At 39.1% G+C, this 23,447-nt stretch overlaps 1 protein-coding gene across 1 annotated transcript in view; it reads right to left on the minus strand.

The window, feature by feature from the left end:
* Positions 1–17,944, minus strand: part of LOC108786575 (epithelial chloride channel protein-like) — a 33,290-nt gene extending 15,346 nt beyond the window's left edge. The window contains exons 1-7 of the mRNA XM_018555896.1: positions 17,786–17,944; positions 15,991–16,131; positions 10,671–10,821; positions 9,414–9,522; positions 6,661–6,838; positions 2,975–3,199; positions 1,003–1,230 (exon numbers count right to left, since the gene is read on the minus strand). Of these exons, the coding sequence (XP_018411398.1) occupies positions 1,003–1,230; positions 2,975–3,199; positions 6,661–6,838; positions 9,414–9,522; positions 10,671–10,821; positions 15,991–16,131; positions 17,786–17,944 (1,191 nt within the window). The remainder of the gene's footprint in view (positions 1–1,002; positions 1,231–2,974; positions 3,200–6,660; positions 6,839–9,413; positions 9,523–10,670; positions 10,822–15,990; positions 16,132–17,785) is intronic.
* Positions 17,945–23,447: the final 5,503 nt, after the last annotated feature.

A 23,447-nucleotide genomic window follows, 5' to 3' on the forward strand; every position in this document is an offset into this window, starting at 1 on the left:
TAGGTCTAGATTCATTAAGCTCAAATTGTGGTTCAGAGAGCATGAGACATTTATTTTCACACATGGATTGGCCACCACAGAGTCCAGACCTGAACCCCATTGAGAATCTTTGGGATGTACCGAAGAAGACTCTATGCTGTGGTCCGACTCTCCCATCATCACTACAAGATCTTGGTGGAATATCAATGCAACTTTGGACAGAAATAAATGTTGTGACCTTGCATAAGCTTATTAAAAGGATGCCACTTGGAATGCATGCTGTAGTCAAAGCTAAAGGTGATCCAATGAAATATCAGAGTGTGTGACTTTTTCTGGACAGGCAATGTATGTGCTGCAGCATTTAATTATAAGTGCATCCACACTTACAGTTTTCTCCTAGTCTCCCTGCAAAGTCCCACAAATAGCTGTTGATTCTGCCAGTAACATCTACCTAATGCAGCTTCCTGTGATGGTGTGGCAACAATGCTGCACTGCTCCTGAATTCAAAGCAGAGTTGCCACTCTCATGTAGGCTGTGCCTGGTTGCACTGAAGGAAGTGGAATGAGAAGATGTTGTGGGGGGTTTGCTATCAACATTCTCACTGCTGATTAACAAGCCTGTAGCTTGTCAATCAGCACCTGGCCACACCTACTCTAGTCCACGTCTTTCTGAATTAGCAGCACTGCTTCTGCTGCTGAATACTGTGACCTGCAGTGTCTGGGAGGGGGAGTGTGTGAGCTAAAAATGAAGGAAGATTTGGCTAAGTGAGGGAAAGTACAGGTAGTTTTTTTATTTACTTCATGAGGCATATTCATTACATAGTAACTGGAAATGGTACTTTCTAGGGCTCTGATGCCGGAACCTTTAGTTGTACTTTAATTATTATTCTTCCGGCATCAAGTAGTATAGTCGGAGAACAAAGAGAGCAGCCAATCAAAGGTATATGAGTTTATACATTACATGATATATTCACAATACCTGACAAAGACTGAATTGTTCAAGCAGAATTTGATAGTACAGTACCTTCAGTGCTTTTTGAATGCCAACACAGATATTTGCAACTTCATTCAGTGTTGTAGAGGGTACTTTAGATATTAATGTTTCTCGATCCTGATGACTATTAATTTTGACTAGTTTTGATGTGGCAAATGCATAACTTGCAAATTCAACAATTCCAGCATAAGATCCTGTTTCGATCACATGCATGAAGAAAAATTCTGCTGCTTGGTACATCCGGCCAATGCGATCAAACTAAAAGTAATAAACAGTAACATTAAAGCTTCTTTCTCCCCCCTCATCAACATGCTAATGATCAGGAAGGGGGGGGGTGTTTGTCACAGTTTTGAGAAAAGGCTTGGGCGAAATTAGGTGAACTGAGTTCACAGCAAGTCCTAGCTCATCACTAATAACAGCAAGCCATATATTTTGGACAATATTCTTCATTCATAGCATTTTTATCATAATCAAGTCCACATTTGTAATGACCAAAGATGTCTGCTGCCACTTTGACCAAATAAATAATGAATGATTCATAAAACTTAAAGGTTATATAAAATCAGGCTTTGGATAGAGTAGGACATGATTAGAACCTCTGTTTTTTTGTGTGTGATTCCCCCTCTCTTTCTCTCCTTAAAATGCAACAGGAATTGAGAAGAATCTCTCCAAAGTGAGGGGAAATCTCTTCTTAGACAGAATTTTAAATGTAGCCCACCCTGACATATTATAGATTATTTTTTTCAGGACAGATAGGCATTTAATTTGGTAGCAAATTTAAATACATATATTTTTGTTTTGTATTGGGAGTAAAAAATAATAAAAAGTAGTTTCCTGTAATTTTTCCCAATGCAAAGTTTACATAGTTTGCAAATTTCCTATATATTTACCACAAAATATAGTCAATAAAGTCTGCTGATTAAAATTATATCACATTAGTGCAAGATGTATGTAATATAATGAAAAGTAAAGATAAAAGTGAACATATGGGTTTTACTTTGGGAGAGGTGTATGCCTCTTTAACGCCACATGAGAAAAAACAGTTTGTGTAAACAAGGTAATATTAAGATAAGATTATGCCACTAAAAATTGCAATGGCATTATTTATGTATGTTTTTTTATCATGTACACTTTTTAAAACGTTTTGTAATTTTGTTTTATTCATGGGGTGTCTAGAACTGGTCAGTTCAGACCAAACAATTGTAAAGTTATGGATTTCACATCACCATCTTTTTTGGTCATCTAACCATCCTCTAACAGTGGTTTTCCTAAAAATTGAGAGGGCGATTACATCCAGCAGGGATACAGACATTGATAAAAATATGACAGAGGTTTTAACCATTCCTGACTCTATCCAAAAAAGATATCAAATACAGCTTTAGGTATACTTTAAACGATGATTTATTGAAGTATGTCTGTGCAACACAAAAAATGTATTGGCACATTTTTGCACCAATTTCCCGTTAGCATGTCTTTTAAAAATGCTGCCGGTACTGCAAGCCTGTTGATTTTGTCAGAAATCCAATGAGCTCATAACTTTTTTGGCTAACAACTCTGCTTCTGCTGCACTGAAATCTCAAGCAGTGTTGTCAGCCCTGCCTGAGTTTTTCCCCTGTTGAACTATAGACCACTTATGCTATGGAGATGAGGACAGGGGGAGATGTTCTGTAGGCCAGTAGGCTATAATAACAATACTGCATTGGGATTTTAGTGTGGCATTTAATGGCATCTCACAGAGGAAGTTTAGAACACACTGGATTACTGGCAGAAATAACAGTCATTTTTCTGCAACATTGGATAAAAGATGGGAAATGTGTATGTACATTTATATATGTTTTTTTTTGCACTGACGAACAATTTAATTGTGCTCATGGAAACACAGTTATAATTAAATATGATAATAAAAAAAAACAACAAGCCACTTCATTAAAAAATGCTGACTTGGTCTAGGTCATGTGAGGCCTTTCCATTAATCTGAGTCCAATTATAAAAATAAACTTACAGATTTCATGCTTCCAGATATGTCTATTGCTACTGTGATTATCTGAGTCTTATACTGCAGCAACGTGAATGTAGGGGTTGAGATTTGCCCATTAGGTCTTGGTGAAGTTGAGCTAATATCAGTAGAATTCTTGATGACTTCCCAAGTACTGTACAAGTTGCACATTCTGTTCTGCAGGTTGGGAGCCTCTAGGTTATGATTGCTATCATTACAAAAAGCTGATACCTGGAAAAGAAAGATATCATAGTACAATTTTCTCCAGTCATAGAATTGTTCTCTTTATAGCATTTATTGCAAACAAGCAAAATGTGACTTCCAAGTCTTTTGGGTTTTCAGACAGAATTACAAATTCAGTTACAGCAAGCAGTCAACAATCAGATAGAAATTAGTTAAAACGTAGGGATTAGCAGAGTGTTTTCAGTTAAATTGATTTTGCTGCAAAATGTTGGCATTTTTTTTAGGAATTGAGCTGTTTAAGTTAAATATACATGAAACAAATGGGCTTTATTTTCAGGGCGTGTTTTGAGGGATTGCATAATTTAGGGTAGTTTAGTTTACCTTATTTGTGCTCTTTGTATGTGTGTTTTTTTTCGTACAGTTTTTGAAGGGCCATATTTTAGCACAACAACAAGCCCAGATAGTTGAAATTAGCTTCTTTAACACTTACGAACTAAGTCCATTGCAGCCCTAAACCACCTTAATATTTCATTACTCTTTCGCTCCAATGCATTTCATCAAACGTTTAAGGAATTGAAAACTCTCAATTGCCTCATCCCTACTTTCCAATCATGGATTATTGGTCTGATTAGGGTGTGCATGGCCCTTCTATTGATCCTATAGTTTAGTTTTAGAATCACAGTTTAATTTGCAAGAATTAATCAAGTTAAAAAGATTTAAAACAATAACCACACTAGGTCAACATTTTCAAATAAGTTAAGTGTCTTTGTGTATATTGTCTGATGCCTTTTGCATTTGCTGCCTGATCTCCACATGTGGTTGTCCCTGTTAAACATTATTAACTATGCCTGGAATCTAGTGATGTTGTTCCGAAAACACTGGGCTGAACATTAAAACGTTCAGGTCAACTGATATTCACTTAGTTTTCTACTTTCTCCAGCATGGAATTGGAGGTATGTTTGTAATATAAGCCCTGTGACCCTGATCTAAGTGAGTTTGCCTTTCAGAATCATGTCGATTCTCCTGGTCTTTTATTTGGCTTACACTGTAATGCATCAAAATTCAGCGATAATAATATTTGGTTTATCTTCCAACATGCAGTTGACTTTATCTGTCAAAAAAAATTACTTCTAATTTTGTGATCCAGCTACCCCTAGATAAGTTGGTTACCGTACTTTTCTCCACCAGTTAAACTGTGTTTCCACTTTTGCAGTCAAATTTAGGAAAACCCCTCCATATGTTCGCATATTCACACCACATACTGAAAAATAACTTTCCTTTTAGATGTTTAGATAAATCAGGCAAGATGGCTCATTCCAGGTTTTTCTTAGCCCTTTCATAGTGGTCTGTCCCAATGGAAGGTTTTGGGACAGAAATTTAAGGATTGTGTTTTATCTGATAAGCTTCATTAACAAACAATGGACAAGCCACCACTGAATGGTGAAGACCCCTCGCACATCACAGCCCCTCCTAATATTTAAAAGAAATAGAAGCAGGAAGAAATTTTAACCCTTAAACCCCTGACCCAAGTAAAAGCAATTTAAACTGCAAGAAGCTTTTTTTTTTGTTTTTAGCTTATGCTGCTATGTGAATGGGAACATGTAACAAATATAAAATAGGTGTTATCCCAATTTGGCTGCGAAAGTGGAAATACACTTGAAGCAACATAGCTTGGTCTCTGCTGTGCCGCCAGCATTCTAACTGGAGGAGAAGCAATAATATATTGACAAGGTCATCAATCTGCACTTTCTTCCTGTCAATGAGCTTGTTAGCATCATAATCAGGCAGCCATGTGCACAGTCGTAGAGATGGCTGATTCACAGTGCTCGTCTTTTATCTCCTAGTTTAAATCTCACTGTTCATTAGGTTAGTAAACACTAAGGGGTCTATTAATCAGTGTTTTCACCCAAATATTTACCTATTGTCCAATTGAGTCCCATAAGAAATGTGGGTGAATCTTGGGTAAAAGTTGTTTAAGTCTTGAATGAAAACATTGATGAATAGATCCCTAATATAAAGAAAAGCTGAGGTACGTATACATTTAAAAAAAATAACATTTACAAAATACATTTAATTATGTACAATGCACAACTAAATTGTGATCTTTCATATCTGTCTTAATGTTTGCTTAAATACATTATTTCAGTTTCATAAATATTTTATAGGTATAAAAAAAAAAAAAAAACCACAGTAAATATTATTACTTCAAGATTCTCTTTATACTCTGTAGCAGAGCGTCCCAGAGGGAGCCTGGGAAAGTCCTGTTCGGAGTTTATAGGTCTTCCAGGTTCCTCTCCTACCATACATTTAGGGATTCCTGGTCCGGGCTCCAGTGCAGAGTTTACTCCTCTCTCCACCCGCAATTTAATCTCACCTAGAACCTGTAGTCAGAGCTCTCGGCCTGGGGATCAGACAAGTCCTGTATGAGAGAGCTGCAAGGTTGGTGAAAACTAGCAAACGGTGTATGTGGAGACTGACCAGCGGTAGGCCTGCTCAGCCAGTTAGTTAAGACTAGGGATGCACAGATACTTTTTGAGTACCAGTGCAGATACTTGGCATTTTCAGGAGAACTACCAGGGTTGCAGCGGTTGCAGCTGGGACCTAGCTCTGGCACTCCACCACTGTCCTGAAATCATTAGCCTGTATTGTTTTAGAAAAACTGTCACATGACAATAAACATACATTTATCAGTACTCGTACTTGTAAGTACTCGGCAAGTACCAGTACTCGTACTCGCAAATTTGGTATCTGTGCATCCCTTTATTTATATTTATAAAAACAAAATCGTACATTAAAACAGAGATGTACAAATCCCAGGAGCTCCGTGTGCTCCTTACAAATGACAGCTGCCTCCTAATTTTTCTCTAGTCTAGTCTTGGAGCTCAAAAGTATCGGTACATGTACTCGTACTTGTACCAGTACTGTATTTGGTATCTGTGCAACCCTAGTTAAGACCTATATTTTTTGTCTATGAAGTTAGTGCCGGGATACGGCTAAGTTTTATTTTTGTTAGTTTCTTGTGAACCACTGTACAGCACCTGTGAATACTCTTGTAAATATCACCAATAAACACTGCACTACTTCAATACTCACTTGGATTTGGTATCTGTGCCCGAGACTGCTTATTCCCAGGGGGCTTATGTACCAGCTACCGATGGCCAGCTCACAACTCATATTCTGAAACTGTGCAACATTGTATTGAGCTAGAGCACAATTTTAGACTGCCAGTCCAGACATCTACAGCAACTACTAGTTAAAGGTCACTGGGTCATAAATACTGATTCATAATGATTCAACAGTGATCTAGGTGGGGTGAACCATGCAGAGGTAACATATTAAAATACCCGGGTGAGTCACAAAATGTTGTCCTTGGTAACTAGTGTAATTAAAAAAACAAAAGTTTGAAGCACACGTATATAGCAACAGAGTGATTACGTTATCCAAGTGAACAAAAACAAATCAACTTTTATGAGATTACTTTTATAAGACTTTTATGGGAATATACTCACTGAGGAAAGTGATTGAAGATACATAATGGATTGCTGCACGTTCTGGTCTTTTTCAGGTAAAAAGAGACACCCTTCTTCATACAAGCCTGTTTTAGAGTCAATGTTGCATGAGCGTAGTGTACATGTGTCTCCTTCACATTTGTTAATTAAATTTGAGCCCTTAAAAGTCTCAGAACACCTGTTAATGATAAATATGAAGATACAGATGATCTGCGCTATTGGAAAAAAGAGGTAAAAGAAGAAAAACCGGATTAACTGCAAGCTGCTGAAACTCAGGCTTGTAGAGTGTGTAGAGATTTGTGTAGGGATAAAAGTGTAAAAAGCTCTAAATTCTAAAGGGAAATTAACTGTTCTGAACTGTTATGCTTTAGTGTCAGAAATATTATTTTACTTAAAAAATTAGGAAGTATTTAAAATGATGAATGCATATTTATCATTGGTCAGTAGTGCAGCGCTATAAGTCTCACGGTGTATTTAGACAGAAACCAGTGTATATGGAAAAGACAATAAATCCGCAAAATCATACAAACATGCATAAATATGTATATAAAATACATTCTGAGACCAAGAACCGTGATAACCCCTGAAAGCCGTACATGAAACCTGTTCACGGCTAAAGTAATGGTTCCTTTGCTGAAACATCAGGACTGGGAAAAGACCACAACATCTTATCGGTAAAGACAGATGGAATATTGACCTCCTTCTCCTTCCCCGGAAAAAAGTCGGCTTTTGTTTCTCCAGTATCTGGTGAGTGCATTCCCTACGGGGGTCTCCTTTTCTTTTTTTAAACAACTCACCTCGGCACCTCCCACTGAGATACATCCCTCGAGTTCTCCATCAGTTAAATGATGTATCTCCAGGACTAGGACATCATTGGACATTTTTTTGCTCTTTTTATATCAACTTTTGTTATACTTTGTATTTCACATCGTTCATATATTATACACAATACATCATTTTTTTCCGTGCTCACATATATATCCATCACTATTGACACATTGTATAAAGAAGACAGCAACACATCTTATATGATTTCATTTGATTTATTTTATATACATATTTATTCATGTTTGTATGATTTTGCGGATTTATTGTCTTTATCATATACACTGGTTTCTGTCTAAATACACCGTGAGACTTATAGCGCTGCACTAATGACCAATGATAAATATGCATTCATCATTTTAAATACTTCCTAATTTTTTAAGTAAAATAATATTTCTGACACTAAAGCATAACAGTTCAGAACAGTTAATTTCCCTTTAGAATTTAGAGCTTTTTACACTTTTATCCCTACACAAATCTCTACACACTCTACAAGCAGTGTATGACTGTATAAAGCTTTAGTGTAAGAGTCAATTCATACCAGCCACTATGTTAAATGCACAGTGGCTGGTGTGAGTTGCGCTACACAGTGCCAATGCGCCATTCCGTGTGCACTGCGTACTTTTTTTGGGTAGAACACAAGTGACACAAGTGACATTTCATTCAGTTTTACGGGCATAGCGGGGTGCAAGGTGGTTGTATAGCATCACATCCCGCTGCACTGAAAAAAAGTACAGCATGCCGTAAAAAATGTTTTGCAATGCAGTAGTGTGAACTGAGCCTGTCTGTGACAAGGCAAATTGCCTTGTCTTGCATCTGGGCTGCTCTGGAAACATGGCCAACACAGCCCCAATGCATGTAGTGTGAAATGGCCCTAAATATAGCAAAATATCAATTCATGTGATGCAAGGACTGATAAATACATCAGATTTTAAAGTAAACCTGTGCTTTGCCTATGCAAGACGAAGCTCAAATTCACTTTAAAGTGACAAGTCAAACTGAATGTCCCAATAAAAGTGTCCCTGTAAAGAAGAAAGAGACCATTTTAGTTGAATCTTCTTTAAAAAAAATTACACGTCTGAAAGTGTCAATCTCCTGGACCCTAACTGCACTCAGTGGTTCCTCCCACTGACCTCTTTGTGACATAGCGGGTGTTGGTAGGTGCTACTGAGTGTTTGGGGGGGCCAGGAGAATGAGAATCCTGGAAGTGTTGATCTCTGTTGAAACTTTAGCCAGCATTTTCTCTTCAATGGAGCAGACATGCAGTCCTCTTTTCAGGGTCATCTGTTATTTAAAGTTTGAGTTTGATTGTACAGTCACTTTAATATAGACCCCCACAAATGCATTACCTAATTTTCCTCTTGCTACCTTGCCACTCCATTCAGTCATCAAGAGAAAAGTAAGCTTTGAGTCGCCAAAATCATAGCTTTAAAGGGCTATCTACTCTTTAAGTGATAGTGCACTGTCACATAATGTGGGTCACATGTGTCTCTATCCATGGATGTACAAGGTATTTTCTTGGCTCCTAGCTCTGAACAGAATGGCGTGGAGTGAGGCAAAGGTGAGTTTACACTGGACAAAAATGGGGATGATTAAAGAAAACCTGTTGCTGCACTGATTGGATAGACTTCTCCCAGTTCCTCATGTTACTGTTCTTCAGAGCTGGATCGACTGGCTGCTTAGACATCAGTTGAGATGCTACCAATGTGCAGATATGAAGCAGTACAAGGGAGAAGGTGGGACTCACTAAAGAAGATTCACACAACTGTTCCTTACAATGGCATATACAGATGTATGATGTATAATTTTACACACTAGCAACCTCATAACTTTTTATCCAACTCCCAAATAATAATATTAGGTGGTGACATAACTATATTTTAAATAACTTTTATTATCCCATATAGTAACATAGTATTTCAGATTACCTAGTGGCTTCTATTTTAAGTTCGCTGGAAATGTAGTATGGTTTTTCTGTACTGTACTCATCAAAAACACCCCACCGAAGATGTGCCCATTCATGAACAAATACTCTTCCTGAATAAACAAGAATACACAATAAATATACTGGGTAAAGCCTTGACAACACTAACAATGTTTACCAGACATATTCAATGAGGCACTGCAAGAAAATGCATTAATCAACAGGAATCAATCATGTATTTAACATTCTATGGCATTCTGATATATAATGTATTGCTGTGGGCTTGCTGCATTTAGAATATCACCTCTGCATGCAATACCAAAAGCTTAGAAAACCTAGAAATAAGAAAGCAGAAACAAAGCTTTTGTAACGTTACTGTAACATTTCAATTTAGGTGTTCAAATTCATTTTTATATTCTAGGCCACAAAACATATAAATTCACTTGGTGTGCACCAAGAAAAAAGTTATTACCTTATACGAATAGCCGTGACTTCATATCTTCATTGCACATAGCCTGTACAGAGAGCATAGCTGTGGGAGGGACCTAGCAGGTCCACCCATTACAGGCTGCCTGCAGTAAAGTATGGAGGTGGCGGATACAAGACCAGTCACCCTACAAATGGGGAGAGATCAGCAGAAACTGGTCTTGTTACAGGAAACTCCTGCACATACAAAGTACATGAGTTGTTTCATGCTGGATTACAGCACAGATGTGGAAGAAATACAAAAATAGCAAGATTTATGTAGGAATACGCATGGCTCTTTTATCTGGATGTTATTTATTTAGCATGCAATAAATCAAAAACCCACACTGCACACACCACACTTAGAAATCTCAATACAGATGCTTGGAGCGGTGGCTATATTACAACACACATAGGGACCATGGGGAACAAAAGTTGCCACCCTCCCGAAGGAAGAAAAGTGTCAGCATGAATTCAGAGATGATTTCAGGATCTACAGCTGAATGATACACATATAAGATAGATGTTTGTTAATAGTTAAGGTACATGAACGTATTTTTAAGATTTAACTCCTGAGTTTAGTGTCACTTTAAAGTTTGAATATTGGGAACATAGTGTTGGCTATTGGTCCCTTATTTATGTTTTCTTAATGGCTAAATGTGTTCCCAAAACACTTTTCTTATGAAAGAAATGTAAATTATATGACTATTTTGATATAAACATTTATTATTGTGGATCCATTATGTTACATAAAAAGTATTTTTTTTAAATGTACATATTAATTTAGAAACATTACCTGCAGATCCATATACTGAAGCAAGACTGTCATTCAGCATGAAGTTAGGAGTTAAATGGATGTATTCTCCTGGTGCACCACATCCTCTGTACTGAAGAGTATATGGGTCATCTCCATATTTTGGGAAAGGATTTTCAATTATCACATCAGCCTGATTAAGCAAAATGAATTAAGTTCAATGTTATTACCGTTTTAAAAAGTCAGAAACAGTATCAGCGACAATGCGCATGCTAGTCACACTTGAAAGCCACTTAAATTAGCAAGGGTAATAAAATAACATTGCTTAGCATGAAAACAAATAAATGGTTAGTGGAACAATTGGAAAAACATTTAAGACTGGAAGACATGTTCATGAAAAGAATTAGTGATAAGTGAATGCATTTGAAAAACAGAGAAATGTGTGCATTGCACAAATTGCTAATTTTTGGATTCTCCTGATTATATACAATACGTGCAGATTTGTTCAGTCTACATAGATACTTAAATGACTCATATTCTCTGCAGTCCAGATAAATCTACTGTACATCCACATATTTATATGAATTAGGAAGTGATTTATTTAAAATTCCCCCGATTCAATCAATGCTAACAAAGAGTCCCCACTATTCAACTTTTTTTTAAACAGTTCAGCACCTCTTGCAAAGACAGGCAAAACGAATGTCAAACGCCCTCATCAATTCATAACCAGCTTTAAAGCAAGGTGCACATGGAAGGGCTTTAAACTGTACAACAGCAAAAAGTTTCCCAGCACACTCACCAGCTAGCCTGCAAAAAAACCTGTCTAACTGCTAAGGTTAAAAACAGAAGTTTTAGATACACGTCTTCTGCAGAATATGTGAAACTGCACTGCCTCGTCAAGGCCCCTCTGTATAGTGCAGTCCTAACTCTAACCTATGAGAGTCTCCATCTTGAAGCACAAGTAGCTAAGGGCGAATTGGGTGCAGGTTCACCAGGAAACAGCCCAACCTCCTTTAAGGCACAGGGACACACCAGGGACCCACATCACAATGGCAGCTGAGACCCCCAGTGTGCCCCTGCACCAAATCAAACAAGCAAAATGAATTGCAATGACAGGGACACAATTTTATCGAGACCTGGATGTGTGGTTAGAAATGTCTATTAAAAAAGATCATCTTGCTTGAAGGTTTGTTTGAGTTGTGAAAGGAAATGACAGATGCATAAAAAAAAGGTACCACCTCAAGAGAAAAGGTGGGTAAAGAAGTTACAAATCAACTAGTGTCATATAATTTAGAGCCAATTGGCTTGCTTTATTACATTTAACGAACACCACTGAAAAGAAGTGCAACCTCCTCCCTTCCTTACATTCTAACAAAGCCCCGAAGGAGGTGGGGCGTAACGCGTAAACGGGTCCGCGAACATCCCTTATTCATGACCCTCAACAAAGAGAGATCAAAATGCTGAATGTTGTGCCATCTTGTTACTCCTGACTGATGGTAGTCTTCATGTTAAATGACTAAGCACTTATTGGCACAGAGATCAATGTGTTTCTCCTCCCGTTGCACCCGGAAGAGCACTGCTATCTAGACGAAAACCACTGCTATAGCAACTCAGACTATGAATATCACATGAGATCGGTATCTACAACTATCCACGGACACATGGTGGTGCTGCGCTAAGCCTGGCAAGAGAAACAGTAAGATACTATCTGTTTTTTGGTGCCTTTAGTCACATGCATCGGTGACCCATGGTAAATTTGTCTTCTTTGATCTCTGAAAAAGCTGTAGTTCAGTTTGATCTATTGACACCGAACTTCCTCTACTCACATAACAATGTTACAGCTGCCGGATGTAACAAAAATTCCAGTGAATCTTTGACTGTGGGCTACATTACTCTTTTTGGATACAATAAGATACTGCAATTACTTTTGCACGATATTCTAATTATTCGAGTTTCACCTGTATATAAGATCTTTTTCAGAAGTTTGAATATGTCCCTTGCATGACTGTCAAGTACCGTTAAATTGCATCTTGAATGAGGGATTTTCCGTCCCAGACACAAACATATTTGTATCTATATCAGAAAATTCACCTCAACCCATGGGGATTTGCCTGTATGATTTCTATTTAATGGGCCAAATTCTACATACACAAACAGATCTAGTTTAAGCTATGCAGTAATCAGCAATGATGGCCATCGGCTGTTAATAATGCGTATATGAGGAATAGTCATGGGGATGTTTCAATTGTTTTTATTGTGTGTTTTGATTGACAACGTTGCCAATTTGTAATAGAGGTTTGCGTTTTGGGATGCCGTACATGCAATTTTTCTTGATGTATTTTCTTTTTTGTTAAATTGAATAAAGCAAGCCATTTGGCTCTAAATTATATGACACTAGTTCATTTGTAACTTCTTTATCCACCTTTTCTCTTGAGGTGGTACCTTTTTTTGATATATGCATATAAGTTACCAACCATATCTAGGAACTATTCAGTTCTGTACCTTTAGTGGTGTTTTGTATCTAATTTTTCGAAATTACAGATACAGCCACTGTGTTTTGGGGGAACTGGACACCCCCTTCTCTGGGACTTGAGGAACAATATGTAATGGAATCAGCTGTAGGAAGAGCTGTACTTTGTAGCCTGAATTTGTGCTGGATTAGGGCTTTGTGTCAGTGTGACCTGTGTGCAGCAAGAACCGCCAACTAGATTGTTATTATATTCCTTCATATAAAAATCTCATTTACCTTTTCACTTTTTATTTTACTTTATGGATTTTACACCAAATCATCATAATTATTTTGCTCAGACATTACTTTCAGTTTCTTTTAAGCAATTATTTATGTATTTCCTTTTGTTTCACAAAGTTTAGTTTATGCATAGTTTTAAAAAAACAAAAAACATTGTACATAATGATGCATATAAAGCAATTGTATAAAATAATAAATTTTTATATTTCAAGCTTTGAGACATAATTATGCCAAAGTGATCTTAAATCCATTTTTGGCAGAATATATCAGTATTTGATAAATTTGAGGTCTTTAGGTCAGCGTTTCTTAACTTTTTTCAGTCATGGCACCTTTTACAAGTGTGTAAAAGCTGGAGGCACTCCAGTCTAAAATGTAAAAAAATGTAAACGTATCAAAACCCTTATCTCAAACAGGGGTCTAGTATTGATTTCAAGGGGGAAGTGGCACGCAAAAAATGAGCCCCTTCACATCAGTAGCCCCCTCTTTACATCAGGAGCCCCCTTTTCCTCAGAGTCCCTCTTCTTTCACATCAGTAGACCCCTCCCTCACATACAGTAAGTATCCCCTATTCACAGTCCCTTCCCTTTCACAACAGAAGCCCCTCCTTCACATCAGGAGCCCCCTTTACATCAGATTCCCCTACATTAGCAAAAACGTGGATGCACCATTGACAAAGCCGGAATGCAGCCCAGGTTGAGAAAGAGAGCTTTAGGTAATAGTAGTGAGTTAGTGCTAATTAATATTTGTACATCAAATTTATTTTAAAGATTTAATTTCACCAAAATAGTGGTGTCTTCAAACAAACAAACAAAACATCTTAAGATGTAGCATCATAAGGTACCTGATGGGCAAAGAACTGGTTTGCTTTAAGTTTAGTGTGTCTGCCACTCGATTCAATGCATTGTGCATTCTTAATGTTTGGATGTAGGGTTCAGGTTCATATCCCCTCCCCATCTAACAATGCAGTGCTTAGAGCTTGATTTACTTATGGCTAGCTCCTTTCATTTGGAGGTAGAGGGGTGAAGTAGTGCACTCAGAACCATCTACTAATCATATCTGCATATGATCTTTTTTTGGCTTAAATTGGCACATACAGGAGATAGGCAGTCAATCTAAAGGTAAGGAGTGACACTCAAAAGTGTCTGTTGTGCAGCTGCAGGTTGCTTTTTGCATTAATTGCTTGGAACTAATTAAAACATTTGCTGAATTTATTGGTATTTTCAGAAACAAATGATATGTATCTAAGCATCCAAATAATTTGTATTGTACTACCAAATGTTGCCTTGAAGTGTATCTAAACTTAAAAACAAAAATGTAATATATTGCAGTTTACCAGTCCTTAGATGTGGTGGCTGCATTCATTTCCCTTTTTCGGGCTAAGAATATTTTCCACAAGTACAGAAAATACACGCTGATTCTACCAGATATCCAGTGCCTTTTTTATATTTTTTATTTTCAAATTTTGTAACCATATATAAAGGATGAAACAGCAAGAAACAAAAGAAGTAGCACATACAAAATACTAATGATATATAAATATCAATATCAATCTCCATTTGCACATAGCGCTCGACTCACCCTCCCCACCCTGTAAACCCAGGCCAAAACACCCTACCTCCTATTTTCCCATGGTGGAAACACTATTTGAGGAGTATTGAGAACCCTAGCAAAACAATATGACCAAAGGTAACTGTAAGCCTTGCAGGGTAAGGGAGCCAATCCATACAATAAACCAAACCAACATATGAAATGATAAAGAGCAAGCAATGTACAAAAAGATAAAGCTTAGAAAAGATAGGGAAAGAAAGAAGCCAAAGAAAACATACAAACTTATTGTGCTTTGACATTAATTGCTCTAGAGCCAGCAATGACAACCCCCAGCAAGTGTCCTGGCCAGTAATGACAACCCCCGACAATAACTTCCAGTAAATATCAGAGGCAGCAATAAAAATCCCCAGCAAGTGTCTAGGCCAGCAATGTGAACCCCCAGAAAGTGTCAGGGCCAAAATATTAAACCCCAGCAATAGTGCCCAGTAAGTGTCCGGGCAAGCAATAATTCCCAGTAACCCCCAGTAAGTGTTAAGGCCAGCAGTGACAACCCCCAGCATGTGTCAGGGCAAGCAATGCTAACCCCTAACACAATGACACCAGCAAAAGAACATCCAGCATAATAAACCCAAGTACAGCACAATAAGCCCCAGCCCAGCACAATATCCCCCAGTCCCCCAGAAAATACCCCCAGCATTGGAGTTAAGTAGTTTTACATAGCAAAGTATGTGCCACCCACTTAGAAAACTAAGAATATTTGCGCTTTAAGTTCAGCTCACAGGAATTGACAAATACTTTGAATTTCTGGTAGGATAATCAGGTATTTTCTGTACTTCTCAGCCTTAGTAACTACTGCATCCATCACATCTAAGGACTAGTAAACTGTAACCCATTAAATGTATGTTTTTGGGATGCTTTAATGTTGTCTTCTTAATTGACTCTAAATACATTTAGCCAAAATAGCAAAATTTTGGGAAAAATAAAAACTCTCAATTTCACTTATGTCTAATGCTTGCAATTCTTTCACATATAAAAAAAAACTTACGGTAAACATTCTATGATTACCTTTTTATATGTTTCTCTTTGTCGCTTAACGTAATCATTTTTTGAAGTCCACGTTGATGGTACTAAAATGTTCACACTGTTTATATAAAGCCTGTTCTCTGTAGCATTGAATAAATAGCTTGATGCATCTATAACCATTTCCTGAAAATAAAAAAACTATAATTAGCATAAAAAACCTGTATTTTATTATTAAAATAAATAAAGGTCGCCAAAGGTTTTTAAACATTTCAAGGGAAATAATTAGATTTTTTATTCTAATTTAGGAAGACAGTAATTAGCTCAGCAGGCTAGTGCAGTATCAGGATTGAACCACAACACAACGGGGGATGGCGGCAGCTTCTCTATAAGCGCAAATACTACAATTCCCAACATCTAAATTTGATCCAATATTTAACCTTTTATTGTGGCATGTCAGATACAAAGGACATCAATACTAGATATATTTCCGCCAATCCCAGCCTCAGTCTTTAGCCAAAGATACTGGCTTTTGTGAACATTTACATTTTATTTCATGTATTGCATTTGTTTATTTTGTTATATGTGTGCAAGTTTAATATTTTATTACGAAATGGCTTTGCTGCAAATCAGCAATTTTAAAACAAACCTGGGCATATCAATAGCCAAAGCAGACCATAGAAATGATGCATGCCCCAAAAGTACAAGAGGCAACACACTGTCTTTGCCTGCATCAAGATTTATGGAAACAGAAAAAATGTTTACATAAAATATATGTATATATGTTACATAGTTATTCAGGTTGAAAAATGACACAAGTCCATCGAGTAACATCTAACAATTTTCCATGCTGCAGTGGTGGAGATGTTGGATTGTCCTTATGGGTGTATACACCTCTTTAAGCTTTGGATTGGGTAGGGAATGGTTAATTGTCTACTGTCTGTTTCTCACTGGGCAGATTTTAATTTTATTTATGGCCCAGAGACACAACATAAAGTGTAGGAAAATCTTTACAAAATGACAATTGTCACCAGAACAGATGCCCCCATTGAAAGATTTCCCCTCACCTCTTATTCTGGTGATAATCGCATTCCCATCACTTTTTGCCTCAATGACAATAATCGTAAGGACAAACAGAGAGGATGAATCTTCCCAGTGGGGACACAGTCAACAATAAAAACCTAAGGTGACTAAGTAATGATAGTGTCACACCACTGGTCTTTAAAATCCATAGTAAAAGGCTACAATAGTAAGTTACAGTTGCTTATTATGTAGTCCTTGTAGTCACTTTTCCCGAGGCATCATGGGCTGCCTGGGAAAAACAAAGGCAAGTATATTTAATAACATCCCTATATGTTTGGTTTTTTTCAATCATTGCATCATTTTGGTATGGGTGAAGGGCATAAAATAAGTCAACCTTGCATACTGTAAGGTATGTAGTAACCCGATAGACCGGGGGTTCGTAACTGTGGGGGGTAACAAATGATGCAGTTAAGGGAATGGAACTCTGGATATTTTTTAAGAAATTAAAACCGGATTCTTTTTATTACTGGATCTGAAATCAAAGTGTAAAAACTGAGTTGGTGTGTCAGATGCCATGAGAGCAACTTTGTCAATAACTGTACCTCAATTCCATGTTTTGAGTGTCCTAAAGCAAAAATCTCTCTAGTCGTAGCTAGTTTGTGATTTGTTGTTTTCTATGTATAAATATGATATATTTCTTATGATTGCAAGACTTTAAAAAAACATCATAAATTCAGAATAAGAATTACAAGTATGCTACATGTAAATATTTTCAGTATTTATTAATGTGCATGTCATGTTGAGCTGCTGGACTTACCTTAATTCTCTCAATGATCTCAGTATCTTCCTGTAGTCCAGGGTGAATTGCAATTGTAATGTCATCATAACCTCCATTATTAAGTCTTATAAAAGAACTGTGAATGACTGGGAATAGGTGAAGGAACACAAAGATATTGAATATGCTGCTTAAAGCCATTGGTGCTTGGTATTGCAGCGCTTCTCTTCAGTGTAAAATCTTCAGATTGCACATGCCTATTTCTTGCCCCTCTTTACTACTGTTGGATAATGCAAATAGGCTGTTATAACCCTTTATACTGTTGACATAGGAGCTGAATCAACATACCAATGGGTAATCTACAATTTCATAGGAGCATAATCATGTACTGTTCTTGTATTTTTTTGTTCAATAAATGTTTATTGATTTTTTTTTTTTAAACATCTTTTTATTGAAATTCCATAGAACATCATATTTCAAACATAGAATAATAATGTAATAGCAGTACATCATATCCAAACAAAATAATATACAAAATAACATACACTCATGTCACATGTAGACCAAAGAAAATTAATCAAAAAGAGACATAGAGATTTGCAGATTGCATGAAACCCTTTCCAAAGAGTGTTTCAGCTGTGTTCGTCATGTATCCAAGCAGCTGCAGACTGTCGTAGGTACGACATATCTTAATGGCTACCTCACCTAGCCCGGATCATAGTTCTCCGGGAGTTCTAACTGCCCCAGGGAGTTCTCCAGCCTCCTCTCTAGGTACCATTTAGTCAGTTTGAAGGGATACATGAGAGCATGTAGCTCGGCCCCGGAATAATTGTGTAATATAAAAGGTTCCCACTTCCTAAAGAACCCATCAGAGTGTTTGTCCGGGTCGAGGGTTGCCTCAAGTCTCTCCTTCCACATCAAAGACATCAATGCCTTCACAAAAAGTTGGGGCGATGGAGGCTGCGTGGAGAGCCATTGATGCATAATTATACGTTTTGCCAGTAACAGAGCCACATACACCCAGTGCTGCGTATGTCTACCAGGTACCGTAGATGATTTCCAATAACTGAATAAACACAGCCAAGGTTCCCGGAGCAAGGGAATATTCAGAATGACCGCTAAATAGGAGAGTACCGAATCCCAGAAGGCGACAATGTGTGGACAGTCCCAGAGACAGTGTCGGAGAGAGGCCCCCTCCAGGGTGCATTTGGGGCACGCTGTTAAGTATGGGCTTGGAGCCCTTATTTTGTGAAAAAAATCAAAGGCATAATAAGCCTTATGTATGATCCTGAAATGAGTCTCTCTCCACTGCTCATTGGGTGTGCACCTCCTAATGTTCTGACATCCCTCCAGCACGGCACTCTCAAAGTCCTCCAGTGGGAAGTCCCTTCTCCATTTCACCAGGGAAGTTCTCGCTGGTTTGGGGTTAAAGTAAGAATTGATAATGGGATATATTTTAGAGATCAATCCAGGGGGGGGAGGACGAAGCCCTATCGATTTCTGTGGTTTGAACCAGAGTGCTGGGTATAGTGGTCTCGCTGCGCCAGAAATGGGTTAATTGGATATGTTGGAAGAAGTGTTGGGGTGGTTGGTCGAATTTCTTTTGTAGTTCTGAAAATGAGAGAGGTCTAGATGTTTCCGGGTCAAATAGTTGAATCAGTTTATGGATACCCTTGGCTGCCCAGGTGTCAAAAATCTTACTGTGCGAGCCCTGCGGGAAGTGTGGGTTATGTCGTATGGGAACATGTTGTGACATATACAGGTGCAGCCCTGCCTTCAATCTAAACTCCCTCCATGCCACCACTGTATCCCTAATGAGCGAGTTAGTACGTAGAGAGGGTGGTAGTTTATTTATACGAGTATGGAGTAGGCCCACCAACGACCATGGGGACACTAGTTCGGCTTCCAAGCTATGGTTGGAATAGCATGACGTATCTAGTAGCCAGTCATAGGCATGTCGCAGGAGACACGCCAAATTATAGGCTCGGATATTAGGTAGCCCCAATCCTCCTTCCATTTTATGAACTTGTAGTTGGTGGTAGGAAATGCGTGGGCGCTTAGCTTTCCATAAGAACCTGGTGAACGCTCGTTCTAATGTTCTAACATCCTTGTGTTTGAGCAACAGCGGAATAGTTTGTAGGGGGTATAGCAGTTTAGGGAAGCTCATCATTTTGATGAAAAAAATCAACACAGTTAACAAAATGGAACAGAAAAAATAACATAGCATAGAAAGTCTTTCTCCCACAGGCGATTCACCCTGGACCAGTAAACCCGGAGCAGGGTGAGTCAGCCCCATGGAGTAAAGAGTCTGAGAAGAGAAGAAAAAAAAAACAAGTCATATCACTCCCTTTTTTACCACAGTGCGAATCGGATCAAAAACACTAGTGAAAAGGAAAACGGGACTTTAGGTAAGGGGGTCCATCTTAGGCCAGAGTTATGCCGTCTTAGAAAAAGTGTCGACGGTGGGGATATATAGGTGAGAACTGTTAAACATAGTTACGTGATGAGATGAGGTGAAGTCCTCCGTCCGTTCCATCCGTATGGTGAAGTAATGTAGGTGATACACAAGCCAACACTAGGGGTACCCAACAGCGGGCAAAAACTTCCGCTTCAAAACGACGAGGAAGATGAGAAGAAAACCACAAAAAATAAACAAGAGGTGGTGCACCCTCTAACACGTTGCATCGCAGGCCAAGAGCCACAGAGACAAGCCGCCTCCTTCAGGGTCGGGGATCCTGCTTCAGATCATCATTTCTCCCGGCGGGCTCGGGTGGATTCAGGTGGGCTCTCCCAGTGTGGAGTTTGGAGGTGGGGAGGATCTTCGTTGTCGCTTGCTTCCAGAGTGGGAACGTTGATCAGAGCCCGCCACTTCAGCTGGTTCAAGAAACTGTAGGGCATCTTGAGGAGATGTAAAAGTGTGACGAGTCCCGTCCCCTGATTGGATACTCAGAGTCGCCGGTTAAATCAGGGAGAAACGCAGTTTCCTTTGGTATAGCATCTTGCAGATCTTGGAGAAAGCCTTCCGCTTGCGGCTTACTTCAGCTGAATAGTCAGCAAAGAGAAGGATGTTGTGGCCGTCAAAACGAAAGTTCGATCCATTGCGATAAGCCTTGAGGATGTCTACTTTATCCACATATGACAGGTATTTTACTATTACGGGACGTGGGCGTGAGTATTTCTGCTGCTGCGACCCCAAGCGATGTGCCCTTTCCACAGTGCAGGCACGGGTAAGTCCCAGTGCTTCTGGTAGAAGATGTGAGCAGAGATTTGATAAGTCGGCTGGTAGGTAGGACTCAGGCAGACCTACTATACGTAAGTTGTTCCTCCTAGATCGGTTCTCCAGATCCTCCAACTTGGCAGTGACCGTTTGATGATGTTTGGTAATGGTCTGTAGGCGAGCGTTGGTGGATGCCAGCTCGTCTTCCAAGAGGGAAACTCTGTTTTCCACCTCCGTGACGCGGTGAGCTTGTGCCAGGAGCTCAAGACGGAGCGACTGAATGCCCTTAGTGACAGCCGAGACGACCGCGGCCTGTACCGAGGCCTGTATGGTAGGCTTCAATAACCTGGCTACCGCTGCGACTATCTTCGCAGAGTCGACTGATGGTTCAGGGTCCGATATAGATTCGGCATCCAGGTCCGTTTGTGAGGCCAGTTGGGAGGCCTCCATGGCTTCCGCCAGATTGCGCGCGCTCGTTTTCCCGGCTCGGGATTCTGATCTCAGCGGAGCGCGGGACCTGTCGACGAATCTGTCCATGGACAGAGACCGGGTGTGAAGGCTGGTTGGGTCTTGTGTAACCGCTCGACGGCAGCTCTGGCCGATATAAAATGCTGATGTAATTGTCCCGAAAGCCCGGAGCTCCTCACATACGCGTCTTGCTCTGCAGGCGCCGGAACCGGAGGTCTCTGTTTATTGATTTTTCAAAAAAACAAACTTTCATGGAAGTAGTCACATACCTACATACAATAAAGATAAACTACTCATGTAAGGTGGAAAGTCAATAGAATTATCAAACATATCAGAGGTATTATGAAACAAACAATAGCAAATTCCAGCTTGAATGTTTGGAACAATCCAAAAATGTAAGGAAAGAAAAACCCCAATGCATCAGAAGGCTCAAGACCTGGGCAGTCCAGATAGGGGCACAAAACGAGTCTAACTCAGTATTCCTGCATTTGTCATTAACATATCTTCTTCTGTAATGTGCAAGATGTGTTAACATTTCCCAATCGTCCTTCTAAACATATAAATAATTTAATAAATGGTTGTCTTAACTGTGCTGTTTGGAAGAAAACATGATAACCCATAATATTTGGGACATACTGTATGACAAGAAGTGAAGCCTACTTACTGCATGATGTAGCTCTTATGTAGTCATGATCTGACCTACTGTAGTCAATACACACAATGCAGTTTGCTTCACATATAAACTCCCTCCTTACATCTAAGAAGTGGGCGAGTGGCAGCTGTGCCCAAGACTCTCTAAAGACCAATATACTACATGTTGAAGTGGGCGAGTCTCCACATTTATAAGTAACACCACTATTGGAAGAGCATGAGCAGCCCTCTCCGTTAATAGCATAAACAATAAGGTCACACGACCCGGCCTAAAATAGGTCTGCAGAATACATGCACGACCTGGGCAGTCCAGATAGGGGCACAAAACGAGTCTAACTCAGTATTCCTGCATTTGTCATTAACATATCTTCTTCTGTAATGTTCCCCCTCCCAAACAATACCAGACCATTTAGGTCTGGTAGAAATGTTAGGAAGGACGATTTTAAAAAAAAAGCGTAGGGTTCCTCCTAAAAGTCCTACCAGACCCTCAAGGTCTGGTAGGAATATTTAGGAGGCACCCTGTGTAAAAAAAAAAAAAAAAGTATTGAACAAAAAAAGTAACAAAAAAAAACTGACATTTCTAAAGAAAAAAAAAAGACTTTTGTTTTTGTTTAAAGCATGTGGTTCCCCCTCCCAAACAATACCAGACCCTTTAGGTCTGGTAGGAATGTTAGGAGGCACCCCATGTAAAAAAAATAAATAAATAAGTGTGTGGGGTTCCCCCTCAAAGTCATACCAGGCCCTTAAAGTCTGGTAGGAATATTTAGGAGGCACCCCATGTTACAAAAAGTGTGTGGGGTCCCCCCTCAAAGTCATACCAGGCCCTTATGGTCTGGTAGGAATTTTTTTGGGGGGGAAACGTGGGGTCCCCCCTAAAATTCCATACCAGACCCTTGAACCGAGCATAGGCCTGGCAGGACGAGCAAGCGCCCCTCCCCCTCCCTCACACACGAGGCCACATGCCCTCGGCACTGGGAGGGTGTCCCTGTGCCGATGGGGAGAAGGGCCTCGTCCCCACTACCCTGACCCAGTGGTTGTGGGGGTCTGCGGGCAAGGGGGCTTATTTGCATCGGGGTACCCCTTTAATTAAGGGGGCACCCAGATGCCGCCCCCTCCCCTGTGAATGAGTAAGGGGTACTTGTACCCCTACTCATTCACTAAAGGGTTAAATCATATAGTAATTAAAAAGCACAGACTTTTGATAAAATCCTTTAATTGAAAATAAAACAAAAGACATGTTTTTGAGAAGTCTTTTATTTTAAAAAAACAAAACCCCAAAAATGGATCCACCGACGTAATCCAGGGTCAATCATGGCGTCCAGCGTTGTCCACGACGACGACGAAATAAAAAATAGAACAATAAAAAAT

This window comes from Nanorana parkeri, unplaced genomic scaffold (assembly GCF_000935625.1).
Source record: "Nanorana parkeri isolate BGI_ZX_2015 unplaced genomic scaffold, ASM93562v1 scaffold217, whole genome shotgun sequence".
NCBI lineage: Eukaryota > Metazoa > Chordata > Amphibia > Anura > Dicroglossidae > Nanorana > Nanorana parkeri.